This window comes from Oryctolagus cuniculus, chromosome 1, assembly GCF_964237555.1.
Source record: "Oryctolagus cuniculus chromosome 1, mOryCun1.1, whole genome shotgun sequence".
In the NCBI taxonomy this organism is placed as follows: Eukaryota; Metazoa; Chordata; class Mammalia; order Lagomorpha; family Leporidae; genus Oryctolagus; species Oryctolagus cuniculus.
The window spans coordinates 67349027-67365295 of NC_091432.1; the positions used below are offsets into that span (position 1 = coordinate 67349027).

Genomic DNA, 16269 nt, shown 5'->3' on the forward strand with positions numbered 1-16269 from the left:
ATAAAAGTAGTTTGCCTTTAAGTATATGAAACCTCTTAGTTTGGTTGATCATTATTACCCTCTTAACAAAACAAGGCAAAAATATCCCTCAGATATTCGTGATTAAACTGTTGAACCGGAATTGGCTCACCTCCCAATGACTTCACAAGTATCTGCTTCAATTAATTTTGAGAAATAAAATAACCCAATCATTCTTTAGTTTTCTGATGCCTCTGCAAAATGTATCTGAAAAAAATATCAAAATAAATTGCTGCATAATAATATATAGTGTATCTTCAAATCAAGTTATGTCTATCCCAACATCTGAGATGATACATTAGTTACACCTGAACAAGAATATATTATTTATTTAACAAAACTGTCTTCCTAACTAAAGTGTTTCCCGGTCTACCTCCTTTCAAGTGTATCTGCCCTATTTGTGCCTTTTGTGAATCACAGCAATAGTAGAATCACAGGAGAGTAAAAGCCTTAGACCTCAGAGATCACCTGGTCCTAATCTCATTAGAAACTGGGGCCGGAGAGGGGAAGTGACTCGGCCAAGCTCACAAAGCTAACAGGTCCGGACATGAAACCGCACGCTGCTGATAAGAATGTTTCTTCACATGACTTCTATGATTTGCTTCCTGTCTTATCTAGCACATAAAAATGAAGAGTTGGGTTCTCAGAGTACATACAAAGTCATGAAAACATCTAGCTCCCTAGATGATTTCACTCACAAAAAAGTTCTACAGAAACTGATCCAAATAAAAACATCAACATTACCTTAAATAAACATAACACTGTTAAAATCACTTAAACTTTTCTAAGTCTACAAATTTAAAAGTGGTTACTTCTTGGTGAGTGAGAATCAGGCATTAGGAACAGACAAGTAAAAAACAAAACAAGTTTTAAAGAACAAAATACCATGCAGTCCAAATCTGTCTTCATTTTAAAGTGGCAGGGTATAGGGAAACCTTCCAAACAACAGATATTTACATTCCCAACCAGTGAGAGAGAGAAAGAGACAGAGAGAGAGAGAGAGAGATGGAAGGGAACTAATCCTTCTATTACTTACAGTTCTACAGATCATAGAGGTCTCAAAGTGTTTGGCACACAATCGATAATGCTTATTTAGTTGATCAGGTGTTTTATCTTCTAAGTCGGCTCTCCTACAATTCTCCACCCACTTCTGACATCTATATAAAAACCAAAATACAATTATGGAATATGAGTTCAATATTTATATGTCAGCATTAAATTTTAAGGCAAATATAAATTATAAGTAATAGATTCTTTGTGGTCCCCCTCTTCCAGGACATAATTTGGAAAAGCTGATTAGTAACAAAATGCGAGTTGGAAGAGACCTAGAAATCAATTAGCAAAATCTCCACTTGCTAGAAGTCATGTACAAAATCAGCAGCAAAACTAAACTTAAACTTGGGTCTTTCAATTACCAGGACACTTAGCATCATAGGGGACTTAAATCAATAGCAGTACAAGCAAAAAGTCACGCAACCCACAAGGCTAATAGTCTAACATTCTCTTTAGGATTTCAACTTAAATGAAACACTGTCACTGCAGAAAATCAGCAAGTAGAATTTCTAGAAATAACTAGAATTTCTTGTGGAAGCACTAACAGTATATTCATTTGCCTGACTGTAAACATGATTTACTATCTACAAGGATACCTACAGTCTAGATTGCAAGCTCCATGAATCCAGGGACCGTGTCTACGCAATTTAGGAGAGAAAGTACTAGAAGACATTGAGCAAGACAAAGTCCATGCCCTCCCAGAGCTTAAATATTTTCGGAAAAACAAACAATAATAGTGATAAACAATGCTTACTAAGCACTTATCACAAGCCAGATGCTCTTCTAAGTCCTTTCCAAAGGGATGTATAATCATTAGCCCCCTTGTGCAGATGAAGAAACCGAGGCACAGAAATGTTAATTCGCTGAGGATCACAAGTGGATCTTTTCCTCAAGTTTCAAAGAATAAGAATTCTGCCACAGGTAAACAGTGCTAGAAACTTGAGAACAGATTCATTTTATAATTATATAACAGTAAATTTCCTTGTCTTAACACTACCCATCCACTCCCCTATACACATTCTGACACTTAACTGCCTCTACTATAAATATGAAAACTGTGGTGAAATGTTATGATTTTCAAACCTAAACTAAAAACCACATCTAAACTGTATAGCATTTTATTCAACCACAAACTATTACTTCACAGTAATAATGTATAAGCTGTCCATATTTTAATATTTTTACAACTTACACATTTTCATTATAAGCATTTCTTGTACAAAAAAACCAAAGTATAAAAGTTGTCTCAGCATAAAATAATTTGCCATAATGATACAGTTGTTTGTTTTTTAACTCTTAAATCTCTGGAGACACTCTACATAGAACACTACTGTCCATATTATCTCTACATTAAAGTGAAACAGCTTTCTGATACCAATGGCAACTCAGGTTCAAACAATCAACAACCGATTGGGCACTGGGCAGAGAACCTAATTAGCTAGACTTCTAGGAAAAACTCTAATGAAAGGTATGCAAGACTTCTAACATACTTTGTAATTTATTTTAATGTTTATCTTCATCTACTTGAAAGGAAGAGGGAGAGGGGTCTAGGAGGGAGGGACAACTATCTCTGATCTGCTGGTTCACTTGACAAACGACCTGCAAAACCAGGAACCTGGAAGCCCATCCAGGTCTCCTGACCCTGTGGGTGCCCTAGGCCTAAGCAGTTGAGCCATCATTCTCTGCCTTTCAGGATGCATTTGCAGAGAGCTGGATCAGAAGTGAGGAAGCCAGGACTCAAATCAGCACTCAGATACGGGAGGCAGGCACTGCTGTGCCACAATGTTCACTCCTAATATACCATTTTAAAAGGAAATTTAGGAGCCAGCATCTGGCACAGTGTTTTAAGACATGGCTTGGGATGTCTACACTCCGTATCAGAGTGCCTGGGTTTGAGTACCAGCTCCAATTCCAACTCCAGCTTCTTGTAATGTGCACCTTGGGAAGCAGAAGGTGATGGCTCAAGTACTTGGGTCTCTGCCATCCGTATGGCAGACCTAGACTGAGTTCCAGGATCCTGGCTTTGGCCTGGCCCAAGCCTAGCTATTGCAGGCATTTAAGGAATAAACCAGTAGATGGAAATCTGTCTCTTCTATCTCTTGAAATAACTTTTTTAATTTAAAGAAAAATGGAGGGATATACAAGTTTAGGGATTAGAACACTGAATTCTCCAAGTACCGATTCTCCCAAATTGATTAATTAATTCAGTAAACTCAAACTATCAAGTTCTAGGAGTGGGGGAACAGGAGGAGATGGCAAGATTATTTTAAAGCTTTTTATACAGAAATTCAAAGAACCAAAAATAGTCAAAGACAATTTCTTTTCTTTTTTCTTTTTTTCTTTTTTTTTTTGACAGGCAGAGTGGACAGTGAGAGAGAGAGACAGAGAGAAAGGTCTTCCTTTGCCGTTGGTTCACCCTCCAATGGCCACCGTAGCCAGCGCGCTGCGGCCAGCACACCACGCTGATCCAAAGGCAGGAGCCAGGTACTTATCCTGGTCTCCCATGGGGTGCAGGGCCCAAGCACTTGGGCCACCCTCCACTGCCCTCCTGGGCCACAGCAGAAAGCTGGCCTGGAAGAGGGGCAACCGGGACAGAATCTGGCGCCCCGACCGGGACTAGAACCCGGTGTGCCGGCGCCGCAAGGCGGAGGATTAGCCTAGTGAGCCACGGCGCCGGCCACAAAGACAATTTCTTGATCCCTATGTTCACATATTCAAAAATAAAATTCCACGTGATCCAAATATGACACTGTATAAGAACCCAGCAAACTTTTTTTTTTGTTTTGTTTTGACAGGCAGAGTGGACAGTGAGAGAGAGAGACAGAGAGAAAGGTCTCCTTTTGCTGTTGGTTCACTGCGCTGATCCGAAGGCAGGAGCCAGGTGCTTCTCCTGGTCCCCCCTGCGGGTGCAGGGCCAAAGCACTTGGGCCATCTTCCACTGCACTCCCAGGCCACAACAGAGAGCTTGTCTGGAAGAGGGGCAACCAGGTCAGAATCCAGCGCCCCAACCGGGACTAGAACCTGGGGTGCCAGCGCCACTAGGTGGAGGATTAGCCTATTGAGCCATGGCGCCGGCCAAGAACCCAGCAAACTCTTAACTACCTTGGAATAGTCAAAGACCTCTTAGGCAACAGAAAGCAAATTCCAGAAGAAAAGATTAATCAGACTCTTTAAAATTAACTTTTTTCCATTTAAGGGAGTGAAGGGCTGGTGCTGTGGCTTAGCAGGTAAAGCTGCTGCCTGCAGCGCCAGAATCCCATATGGCCGCCAGTTCAAGTCCCAGCTGCTCCACTTCAAACTCGCTCTCTGCTATGGCCTGGGAAAGCAGATGAAAATGGCCCAAGTCTTTGGGCCCCAGCACCAGCATAGGAGACCCAGATTTTCCTGCTCCTGACTTTGGATTGGCACAGCTCCGGCCATTGTGGCCAATTGGGGAGTGAACCAGTGGATGGGAGACCTCTCTCTCGCTCTCTACCTCTCCTTCCCTCTCTTTGTAACTCTTCAAATAAATAAATAAATCTTTATGGGGGGGGGGGCAAAATAGCAACCCACAAAATAGAAGGTATCCGCAATACACTTAAGCAACAACAGGCTCATAACCAAAATATATATGCAGAACTACAGGTGCATCAGACAACACAATATAAAAATGATTAAGGACTTGAACAGGCACTTATTAATAAGAAAGTTACCAAAATGGCTAATACATAGATTGAGGGGGAAAAAGGTCAATTTCATCAGTTATCAGGGAAATACTAATTAAAACCACAATAAACATTATATATTATATTAATATTATATATATACATACCCAAAAGAATGACTACAATGTAAAGGTGATAATACCAAATGTTGGGGAGAAAGTCAAAGAACTTTCTCATCCACAATAAATTGTGGTATATTCATTAGATAGCTATGGAATGAACAAACTACCTGGGATCTTGCAATACTAAACCGAAGAACACATTATGTGATTCCTTCTGTATGATTTTCAAGGACAGTCAAAACTCATCTGTGGTATTATTCAGAAAAAGAGCACATCACACCTGAGATTGAACTTTAGTGTATGCTAGACAGACGCTGCTGCCTATATGACCAGGAACTAATAAAAACCTGAGGCACTGTATCTCCAGTGGGCTGCTCCGGGCAGAAACATGGCACATACACTGCAGCATTTTCTTTCTTTTCAAGATTTATTTATTTATTTGAAATAATTACAGCAAGACAGAGACAGAAAAAGACAGGTATCTTCCATGTGCTGGTTCACACTCCAGAAGGCTGCAATGACTGGGACCCGGCCAGGCCAAAGCCAGGAGCTTAGGAGCTTCTTCTAGGTCTTCCACGTGGGTAGAAGGGACCCAAGCAGTTGGACCACTTTCTGCTGCTTTCCCAGGTGTATTAGCAGGAAACTGGATCAGAAGTAGAGTAGCCAGGACTCAAACTGGTGTCCATATGGGATGCCAGAGTCACAGGCAGCAGCTTAACCCACTATGCCACAGCACCAGCTGTGGCATAATATCTTACTTTAAAAAAAAAAACCAAAAAACAAAAAACTATACTTTCCAAAACAGAAAATGTTAAGAAGAATGTCATTGTTTTCCATCTTTGCAAATCTCTTTAATATCTAGCTTAACAGAAGACAGATTCTCACATCCGCTTCTGTATTTAATTGTCTTACATATTTCTGGTTAAAGTATATGAAGAAAATCCTGCCTCACAGGCCGGCGCCGCGGCTCACTAGGCTAATCCTCCGCCTAGCGGCGCCGGCACACCAGGTTCTAGTCCCGGTCGGGGCGCCGGATTCTGTCCCGGTTGCCCCTCTTCCAGGCCAGCCCTCTGCTGTGGCCAGGGAGTACAGTGGAGGATGGCCCAGGTGCTTGGGCCCTGCACCCCATGGGAGACCAGGAAAAGCACCTGGCTCCTGGCTCCTGCCATCGGATCAGCGGCGGCCATTGGAGGGTGAACCAACGGCAAAAGGAAGATCTTTCTCTCTGTCTCTCTCTCACTGTCCACTCTGCCTGTCAAAAAAAAAAAAAAAAAAAAAAAAAAAAAGTGGAAAAAAAAGAAAATCCTGCCTCACATTAATTCTAGTTTAAAAACTATTAAAATATTCTTCCCTTTTCCATGCAATTATGGATATTCTTTAACACTACATCAAAACTCTTTAAAGATGTATTTTTTTATTTGAAAGGCAGAGTAACTGACAGAGAACATGGTCTCTCCCATTAGCTAGTTCACTCCCTAACTGCCCACAACAGCCAGGGTTGGGCCAGACTGAAGGCAGGAGCCAGGAACTCCATCCAAGTCTCCCACATGGGTGGCAGGAACTCAAAGTACATGGGTCATTGTCTGCTGCCTCCCAGGTGCATTACTAGGAAGCTGGATGGGAAAAACGTAGCAGGGACTTAAATGGGCATCCCGAATGGTGGCTTAACCTGCCACACTACGACATCTGCCCCAAATGGTAATTTCTTAAGGATTAGATGTAATGTAAGATCTTAAACAGACCAATGAGTTTTTCACACTATTACATTAAAATCAATTGGTCTAGGGCCAGCCCCGTGGCGCAGCGGGTTAACGCCGTGGCCTGAAGCGCTGGCATCCCATATGGGCACTGGTTCTAGTTCCGGCTGTTCCACTTCCGATCCAGCTCTCTGCTATCGCCAGGGAAAGCAGCAGAAAATGGCCAAAGTCCTTGGGCCCCTGCACCCACGTGGGAGACCTGGAAGAAGCTCCTGGCTCCTGGCTTTGGATCAGCACAGCTCTGGACGTTGTGGCCATCTGGGGAGTGAACCACTGGATGGAAGACCTCTTTCTCTCTCTGCCTCTCCTCTCTGTTTTTTTGTTTGTTTGTTTGTTTGTTTTTGTTTTGACAGGCAGAGTTAGACAGTGAGAGAGAGACAGAGAAAGGTCTTCCTTCCATTGGTTCACCCCACAAATGGCCGCTACGGTAGGCACGCTGCGGCTGGCACACTGTGCCAATCTGAAGCCAGGAACCAGGTACTTCCCCCGGTCTCTCATGCGGGTGCAGGGCCCAAGGACTTGGGCCATCCTCCACTGCACTTTCGGGCCACAGCAGAGAGCTGGACTGGAAGAGGAGCAACTGGGACACAACCTGGGGTGCTGGCGCTGCTGGCGGAGGATTAGCCAAGTGGGCCACGGCACTGGCCCTCTCTGTGTAACTCTTTCAAATAAATAAATCTTTAAAAAAATCAATTAGTCTACTTTTTATTTTACATGTTTGTGTAAAGTCATAAATTGGTCATTTATAAAATATTAGTTCAATAACTTATACAGACTGTGTGAATGTTAACACGTTTCATTACAAATATAAAAACACCACATTGATTGACATTATCAGAAAACTCTAAGTACTAGAGAGCTACCAAGCTCATGGCAGTATATATAAATTTCTGATTTTCACATAAATGCTTAATGTCAGCTGGTTTCCTCGAAGTTGTAGGCTTATTTCATACATTTCTGGAAAGTATTTACCAAATAGTTGGATCTTGATAATCTTGTTTAAAAAATTCTAGAAAACAATAAATAACCAGAGTAATGATGCCATATGTGATGTAGCCCCCCAAAAAAACTTCCCTGTATGTTCCTGAGAAAATGAGTATGAAAAAGGAAAATAACATCAGTGTTATTATAAGAGGTTCTGACATTGTAGACTCTCCTAAAGGCTCTTAGGACAACATCTTTGTCCTCCTCCCCCCAAATTCTTTTTTTTTTTTTTCAGATTCATTTATTTATTTGAAAATCAGAGTTACACACACACACACACACACACACACACATCTTCTAACCACTGGTTTACTCCCCAAATGGCCACAATAGCCGATGATGGGTCAATATGAAATTGGGAGCCTCATTTGGGTCTCCCACATGGGTGCAGGGGCCCAAGTACTTGGGGCATCTTCCACTGCTTTCCCAGGTACATTAGCAGGGACTTGAACCGGCACGCATATGGGATACAGGCACCGCAGGCTACAGATTTACCTGCTATGCCACAGCACTGGCCCGTCAATTCTTTATGTTGGAGCTTAATCCCCATTGCAGTGGTGTTGGGAGGGGGGTGTCTGGAGAGGGGTATCTGGTAAGTGACTAGGTCATAAAGGCAGGGCCCACACGAATGGGATTAGTGCCCTTATACAAGAAGTTCCAGGGGCCGGCGCCGTGGCTTACTCGGTTAATACTCCGTCTGCAGTGCCGGCATCCCATGAGCGCCGGGTTCTAGTCCTGGTTGCTCCTCTTCCAGTCCAGCTCTCTACTGTGGCCCAGGAGGGCAGTGGAGGATGGCCCAAGTGCTTGGGCCCTGTACCCGCACGGGAGACCAGGAGGAAGCACCTGGCTCCTGGCTTCAGATCGGCATAGCTCCGGCCGTAGCAGCCATTTGAGGGGTGAACCAACAGAAAGCAAGACCTTTCTCCTTTCTGTCTCTCTCTCTCACTAACTCTGTCAAATAAAAAGGGGAAAAAAAAAAAAAAAAGTTCCAGATGGCCTGTTTGCCTCTTCCACTGTGTGAGGAGACAGCAACAAGGCATCATCCATGATCTATGAAGCTCAGAGTGAGTCCTCACGGGACACGCTATCTGCTGTCACCTTGATCCTTAGATTTCCCAGCCCCAAGAACTATAAGAAATAAATTTTTGATGTATACAAATTATCCAGTCTAACAAATTTTGTTACAGCAGCCTGAATGGAATAAGCCTGCAACCTACTTGGACCCTCCTGTCCCAGAAAACTACTATTTTACATTTTATGCAGCAGAGTACACCCATTTTCAACTAAACTTCATTAAATGGTCAAAGGAACCTTAGAAGAACTCAGCCCCTCATGAGTGCGTTGATGCTAACTGCCTCAGGAGGGAGAACTTTAATTGCCCAACTCACTTTCATCAGAGCGACTATTAGCTCCATCTACACCTTCACCTGGCATGGGGATGAGCTCCACTGTGAGCAGCCCCCAAGTTCCCCCAAGTCTCGGCACTGGGCAAGCCACCCTGGGGTGAGGAAGGTTTAGGCAGTGGCTGCCTTTAAAATTTACTTTTATATTTCTTTTACTTATTTGAAAGCACTGAGAGACAGAAACAGAAAGACCATCCGCTGGGGTTCACTGTCCAAATGCCTGAACTGTCAGGGCTGAGCCGAGCCAAAGCTAGGCGTCAGGAACTCCATCCAGGTCTTCCCATATGGATCGCAGGCACCCAAGTACTTGTACCATCACCTACTTACGCAGTGGTTTTTCAACTTTAATTTTAGGAAGTCAGTGACCTCCAAGACAATGTCCTAAGCTGGATTCATTTTACTGTTTTTATTTATTTTTCAGGCAGCATAAGAGCAGAAATTGTGCAGTGGGTAGGCCCCCATTTGTGATAGCTATCTGCCTTCCCATACTGGAGTGCCTGGGTTTGAGTATTGGCTCTGCTCACGATGCCAGCTTCCTGGCTAATGTGCATCCTGGGAGGTAGTAGGCAATGGTTCAAGTACTTGAGTCCCTGCCTCCTACATGAAGACCTGAACTGAGTTCTAGGCTCCTGGCTTTGGCCCTGGCCCAGCCCCATCTGTTGCAGGCATTTGGGCAGTGAACTAAAGGATGGAAAATCTCTCTGCCTTTCAAATAAATAAAAATAAACATTAAAAGACACATTAGTGTCACTTTCCATAAACCAGTAAGAACTATCGTAGTATGTAAATTCCACACCATGCCCTTAACTACACTCTTGAATTTTAAATTATTTCTAAATAGCTATTTCTAAAAGTATGCATAGCATTTATAAATGTAATGAACTGGGCTGGCACTGTGGCATAGTAAGCTAAGCCTCTAACTGCAGCACCAGCATTCCACATGGACACACCAGTTCATGTCTCAGCTGCTCCACTTCCGATCCAGCTCTCTGCTATGGCCTGGGAAAGTAGAAGATGGTCCAAGTCCTTGGGCCTCTGCACCCACATGGGAGACCCAGAAGAAGCTCCTGGCTTCGGATCGGCACAGCTCCAGCCATTGTAACCATTTGGAGAGACAACCTACAGATGGAAGACTTTTTTTTTTTTTTTTGGACAGGCAGAGTTAGTGAGAGAGAGAAAGACAGAAAGGTCTTCCTTCTGTTGGTTCACCCCCCCAAATGGCTGCTATGGCTGGCATGCTGAGCCGATCCGAAGCCAGGAGCCGGGTGCTTCCTCCTGGTCTCCCATGCGGGTGCAGGGCCCAAGCACTTGGGCCATTCTCCACTGCCTTCTCGGGCCACAGCAGAGAGCTGGACTGGAAGAGGAGCAACCGGGACTAGAACCTGGCGCCCCAACCGGGACTAGAACCCAGGGTGCCAGGAGCTTCTTCTGGGTTTCCTACACGGGTGCAGAGGCCCAGGGACTTGGGCCATCTTCTGCTGCTTTCCCAGGCCATAGTAGAGAGCTGGATCAGAAGTGGAGCAGCCAGGACACGACCGGTGCCCATGTGGGATGCTGGCACTGCAGGCCTGGGCTTTAACCTGCTACACATCGCTGGTCCTTAAATTGTTAGTTAACAACGTTTAACCCAAAGAATAGTTAGATTGGCAATGTCACTTTTTTTTTTTTTTTTTTAAAGATTTAGTTACTTGAAAGGTAGAGTTACAGAGAAGAGAGAGAGAGACATCTTCTGTCTGCTGGTTCATTCCCCAAATGGCTGCAACAGCTGGAGCTAGGCAGATCTGAAGCCAGGAGCCAGGAGCTTCTTCCAGGTTTCCCATGTGGGTGGAAGGAGCCCAAGCATTTGGGCCATATTCCACTGCTTTCCCAGGCACATTAGCAGGGAGCTGGATCAGAAATAAAGCAGCCAGGACTCGACCTAGCACCCATATATAATACCAGCACTGCAGGGAGCAGCTTAACCTGCTGTGCCACAGCACCAGCTCCCAGCAATGTCACCTTTTATCAACTTTCCCTGCAATTCAATTACAGAAAAAGAAATTGGGTTATAACCAATAACCCTTAAAGTACTGTTATTAATTCAATAAACATCTTTGGAAACTACTTCTTTGTTATAATTAACTCTAGGCACAGGGAAGAGGAAACTGTCAAATACAATAGAACTCAATAATAGCAATAGGAAATCTGGTTTGGATAAAAGGTTACCTTGAAGACCCATTAAGTAAAATAAGCCAGTCATCAAAGGCCAAATGCAGTATTAGTCCACTTTTGTGAGGTACCTTAAACAGGCAAGTGTATAGAGCCTGAACATGGCTCGTGGCTTCGGATCGGCACAGCTCTGGCCGTTGTGGTCATCTGGGGAGTGAACCAGCAGATGGAAGACCTCTCTCTCTCTCTAACTCTGACTTTAAAATAAACAAATAAATCTTTAAAAAAAGATAAAGGAAGTAACAGCCAAATCTGCCCAGAATCCTCAGGTGTGCCCTAACAAAGCACTGGAAGCATTTTAGATACCACATGTGAGGAATTCCGAGGGCTGTAAAGTATCTTGATGTTGGGACGTAAATTGTATCCTTTTTTCTCAAGTAAGGTTTCTGTCTTACGTTAGATTCTCAAAGTGGACAATGAGCCAAAAACAAAGGTTAAATAAAAACAATGATTGATGGAATTCCAACATTTCAAAGGAGACTGTAATAGATCTAAAATGTCCTTCCAAATCTGAGACTGTAAGCTTCTACAGACCATAATCCCAAGTGCAGTGAAATGTGCATTTCACTACATACTGAAGCAAATAATTTGTGGCTCAAAACTGACTAGCGGTGCCCTTTGTTAAGTGAAATAAGATATAAGAATGACCCCGGGGGCAGATGTTGTGGTGTAGCAGGTTTAGCCACTGCTTGCAATGCACACTTCCCACATTGGAGTGCCAGTTTGAGTCCCAATTGCTCTACTTCTGATCCAGCTTCCTGTTAATACAACCAGAGAGGCTGCGGATGATGGCTCAAGTGCTTGGGCCCCTGACAGACACATAGGAGACCCAGACGGAGTTCCAAGTTCCTGGTTTCTGTCTTCTGAAGGGCCCTGCCCTGCATTTGGGGAGTGAACCAGTAAATGGAAGGTAATACGAGCACTCTCTCTGCCTCTGCCTTTCAAGTAGATGAAAATAAATAAGTAAAAATTTTTTAAAAATTCTATATTCTTAAAATAGCAAGGAATATTTATTTTAAAATGACCTTGAACTAAAATTTGGGTAAAAAGGAGATAATGCTTAGTGGGGTAATACTTCTCTTCTTTGCCAGCTATTTCTTACTCTCCCGATGAACTAGACATTATCAAAGTTAAACCTTTGTGTATTAAAGGCCATTACAAAGAAAATGAAAAGAGTATTTGCAAGAGCAGCTGATAAGGATCTAATAGCCAGAATAAAGACTATTCCTTCCTCTCCTGAACTAGTCCCTCAACTCCCAACATTAACCACTCTGACTGCCCCAAGGCTCAATCCTCACTCCTTACAGCCGGCAGTGACTTGAAGTACCCACTGTAAACTGAAAAACCCCGCAGCCTGATGTGTTAGTCTCTGAATCCTGACTGCCTAGTCAAGACATCTTTTTTGTGTTTATAGTTGTGATAGGCAGAGAGATCCCACCTACTAGTTTACTAACCAACTGCCTGCAGCCAGGGCTGGGCCAGGGCAGAGCCGGAACTCAATCCAAGTCTTCCAAGCGGGTGACAGGGCCCCAAATCTTGAATTAACACCAGCTGCCTCCCATGGTCTGCATTTGCAGGAAGCAGGAATTTGGAGTTGGAGCCAGCAATCAAACCCAGGCACTTCCAAATGGGTCAAATGTCCACAATTATTTTTTTTAAAACAGGTAAAATTCTTATAACACAAAATTACCATTTCTGCATGAAAACTTGAGTGGCAACTGATATATTCAAAATGCTGTACATCATCAGCACTAGTCCAACACATTTTCAGCACCCTGAAAGGAAACCCTGTGCACATTAATACACTCTTCTCCATTCTCCCTTTGCTCCAGGCTGTGTCAACCACAAATCTGTTTTCTGTACCTACCATGAGTATTTCATAAGTGGAATAATATGACACATGGTTTTTTGGTAACTGATTTCTTTCACTTCACATGTTTTCAAGGTTAACCTTCATTGTGGAGTGTTATCAGTACTTTATTCCTTTTTCGGCAGAATATACCATTGTATAGATATACATTTTGCTTATACATTTATGCACAGACTTTGGGTTGTTCCCATCTTTTGACAGCTGTGACTAGTGCTGTTAAAAATGGGTGTACACTTGCTTTTTTGATTCTAGTTTGGAATCTTTTGGATATATACCTAGAAATAGAATTACTGGGTCTTACATAATTCTATGTTCAATTGCCACATCTTGTGGTTTTCCCTGAATTTCCCTAATAGTGAATGACACATGGGTTTGCCAGCAATTTGTATCTTTTTTTTGGAAAAATATCTACTTTAGTTCTTTTCCCACTTTTAAATCGAGTTGTCTTTCTGTTACAGAAGTGTAGTAATTTTTTATATATTCTAGTTATTAGATTATAGTTGTATTACTTGTCAATATTTTCTTCCATTCTTTTCATTTTCTTGGTAATGTCCTTTGATACACAGAAGTTTAATTTTGATGATGTCAATTCATCTATTTCTCCTTTTATTGTATGTGTTTTTAGTTTCACACCTAAGAATCTGCTGCCAAATCCAAGATCATTAAGATTTACCCATTTTTTCCCCTAAGAGTGGAATGGTTTTAGCTCTCATATTTTTCATGTTTCTAAAAATAAGCCATTTGGAGTTCATTTCTGCATACGATACGAAGACAGACATCTATTCTTGAATGTCTATCAGGCTTCTGAAACTTCACAAGTCCCAAATCAAATTTTCACAAGTCTGTCCATCAAATCTGCTCTCTCCCCAGTCTCCTCAGTATCAGTAAATGCTCAGGCTAAAAACTCTTTTATTATTATTTTATTGGAGGAGCGAGGACAGAGAGAGAGACAAAGAGGGACCATTCCCATCAGATGGTTTACCCCCAAATGCTCCAATGACAGGAGCTGGGCCAGGCCAGGTGCAGCCAAGAGACAGGAACATAACCTGCGCGGGCGGCAGGAACTCAACCTCTGGAGCCACCACCACTGCCTCCCAGGGTCTGCATTAGCGGGAAGGTGGAGTCAGGAGCTGCAGCTGGGTATCAGGCCCAGGTCTGTCAATGTGGGACTAGGCGGAACGGTCACTGCTCAAAATCTTAACGTCATCTTTGACTCCTTTTTTGCTCTTACAATCTATAAGCACCGCATTGGCAAACCCTGGTTGCTTCACCTTCAAACCACATCTCAAAGACAACAACTTACCAGCTCCTCCTCTACCAATCTGGACTATTACGACAGCCCTCAACAGCTCTTCCTGCTTTCACCTTTGCCGCCCTGCAGTCTAACTGCCAAGCAGTGATCCGGTGTAGTTTCTCTGCTCTGAACCCTTCCTTGATGTCCCAGCTCGCTCAGAACGCGCAGTGCTTCCTTCCCAAGGACCACAATCCACTATGAGGTCTGCCCCTCCCACACACCCTTTCTAGTCTGCCTTGCCTTTACTGTCTCCTAAGTGGGGTATCACAGACATCTTCATGGCTGGCCCCCTCATCTGAGGGTCTTTGGTCACACTGACCTGTTTAGTGAGGCCTGTCTGATCACCCACTTCAATATCAACGGCACTTCCCCTGCTCCTACTTACCCCCTACCCTCCAACCTCCGCTTTATTTCCTGTGCAGTATTTACCATCTAGCGCACTACGTACTTTACTTACCTATATCCCCTCACTAGAATGCAATCTCCAGAACAGGGGTCTTAATTTATTCATCAGCACCCCGCCGCGTTCAGAACAAAGCCCAGCACACAGTAGGCCTTCAATAATTACATGCTGAGCTAATAAGGAGTGTCCTAACATAATCGCCTGCTCACCGTTATGGATTGTGAGTTTTCTGCAGAAAATGACCCCTCCGATTTCCCAGCACCTCTACCCTAATGCCTGGCACATAGTAGGCACCCATTTTAAATAGATGAGCCCACAAGAGACCTAGGAAACACCCCCAGTCTTTCACACACAGTTCCCTACGCCGTCCCACCCTAAATACGAGGAGTCAGCTTTCCTCCAGGGAGCGGTTTCAAGACCGATCCCCAGGCCCTCACGTGTACCCCTATGTTGTGCCGTCCCCACAATCACCAAGTGCGCAGTGGTCAGAGCCAGAATTTGAACGGTGCACTGACAAGCTGGAAAGGTGGTACAGGGGTGACCGGACTTGAAATCCCAGGCGGCAGGGCTCATACACCGCCCGGGGTGGTGGCGAGGCAAGGGCCGCCGCAACCACTACCGTGGAGCCCAGATCCCTCGTTTGACAGCTAAGCCCATTACAGCCCAGAGGCGAAAGCGACTTGCCCGAGGTCACACGGCGCGGGAACCAGGGCGCGCCGCCCTGCTGCAGTGTCCGTCGGCCGTGCCCTCCGCGCCGAGCCCCGCCGGCGCACGTGCTCCCAGTCCCCCGGCGCCCGCAGGCCGGCCCGCCCACGACTCGCCGCCCGGTCCCACCTCGGCCCCAGGCGGGGTCCACGGCCGCACAGCTGCGCCCCCGACGGTGCCCGAACCTGCCCGGGGGCTGGGACCGGCAGTGCGCACGGCGGAGGTGGGCCCCGGCCGCCGGCTCCCCACCGCCGCTTACCTGGCCGGATCCCGCGGGAACCTGAAGAAGGCCAGATCCGACTGCGTGCTCTTCCGCGTGCAGTTAGGGGCCGCGCAGAAGTTCGGCATCGTCGCCTGCCCGCCGGCCGGCCCAGTCCTCCCCTCCCCGCCTCCTCAGGGCAGCCCGCCCGCCCGTCGGGGCCGGGGAGGGGAGCCAGGCCGGCCGGCCGGCTCGGCAAGGCCGGCGCGCGGGGGAGGGGCGGGCGGGCGAGGAGCCGCGAGGGGCAGGAGGGGCGCCGCGGTCCGAGGCCGGGCTGGGGACGCGGCTCCACAGTGCTGTGAGCGGCCTGGAGGATTTACCGCCGCCGCCGCCGCTGGTGCACCTCCCGCCCGCCCGGGACGCTGCCGCCTCCTTCCCACAATGCACTCTGGCGCCCGGGGGTGCCCTCTCTTCCCTCAACCTTCCTCCCCCGCCCCTCCTTTCCGCCGCCGTCTCCGCAGCGGGCACGCGCAAGGAAGCGCGCCTGCGGGGTGTGGCGAAGCAAAGGAGGGGCCTGGCGCGGACGGCTGCAGTGCGCCTGCGCACAAC

The 16269-nt window shown here is 45.6% G+C and overlaps 1 protein-coding gene across 1 annotated transcript in view; it reads right to left on the bottom strand.

Annotated features, from left to right (window-relative positions):
- The window catches only part of THAP12 (THAP domain containing 12), a 28877-nt gene extending 12936 nt beyond the window's left edge, over positions 1-15941 (bottom strand). Inside the window, exons 1-2 of the mRNA XM_017347943.3 lie at positions 15721-15941; positions 1055-1175 (exon numbers count right to left, since the gene is read on the bottom strand). Of these exons, the coding sequence (XP_017203432.3) occupies positions 1055-1175; positions 15721-15809 (210 nt within the window). The 5' untranslated portion in view covers positions 15810-15941. The remainder of the gene's footprint in view (positions 1-1054; positions 1176-15720) is intronic.
- Positions 15942-16269: the final 328 nt, after the last annotated feature.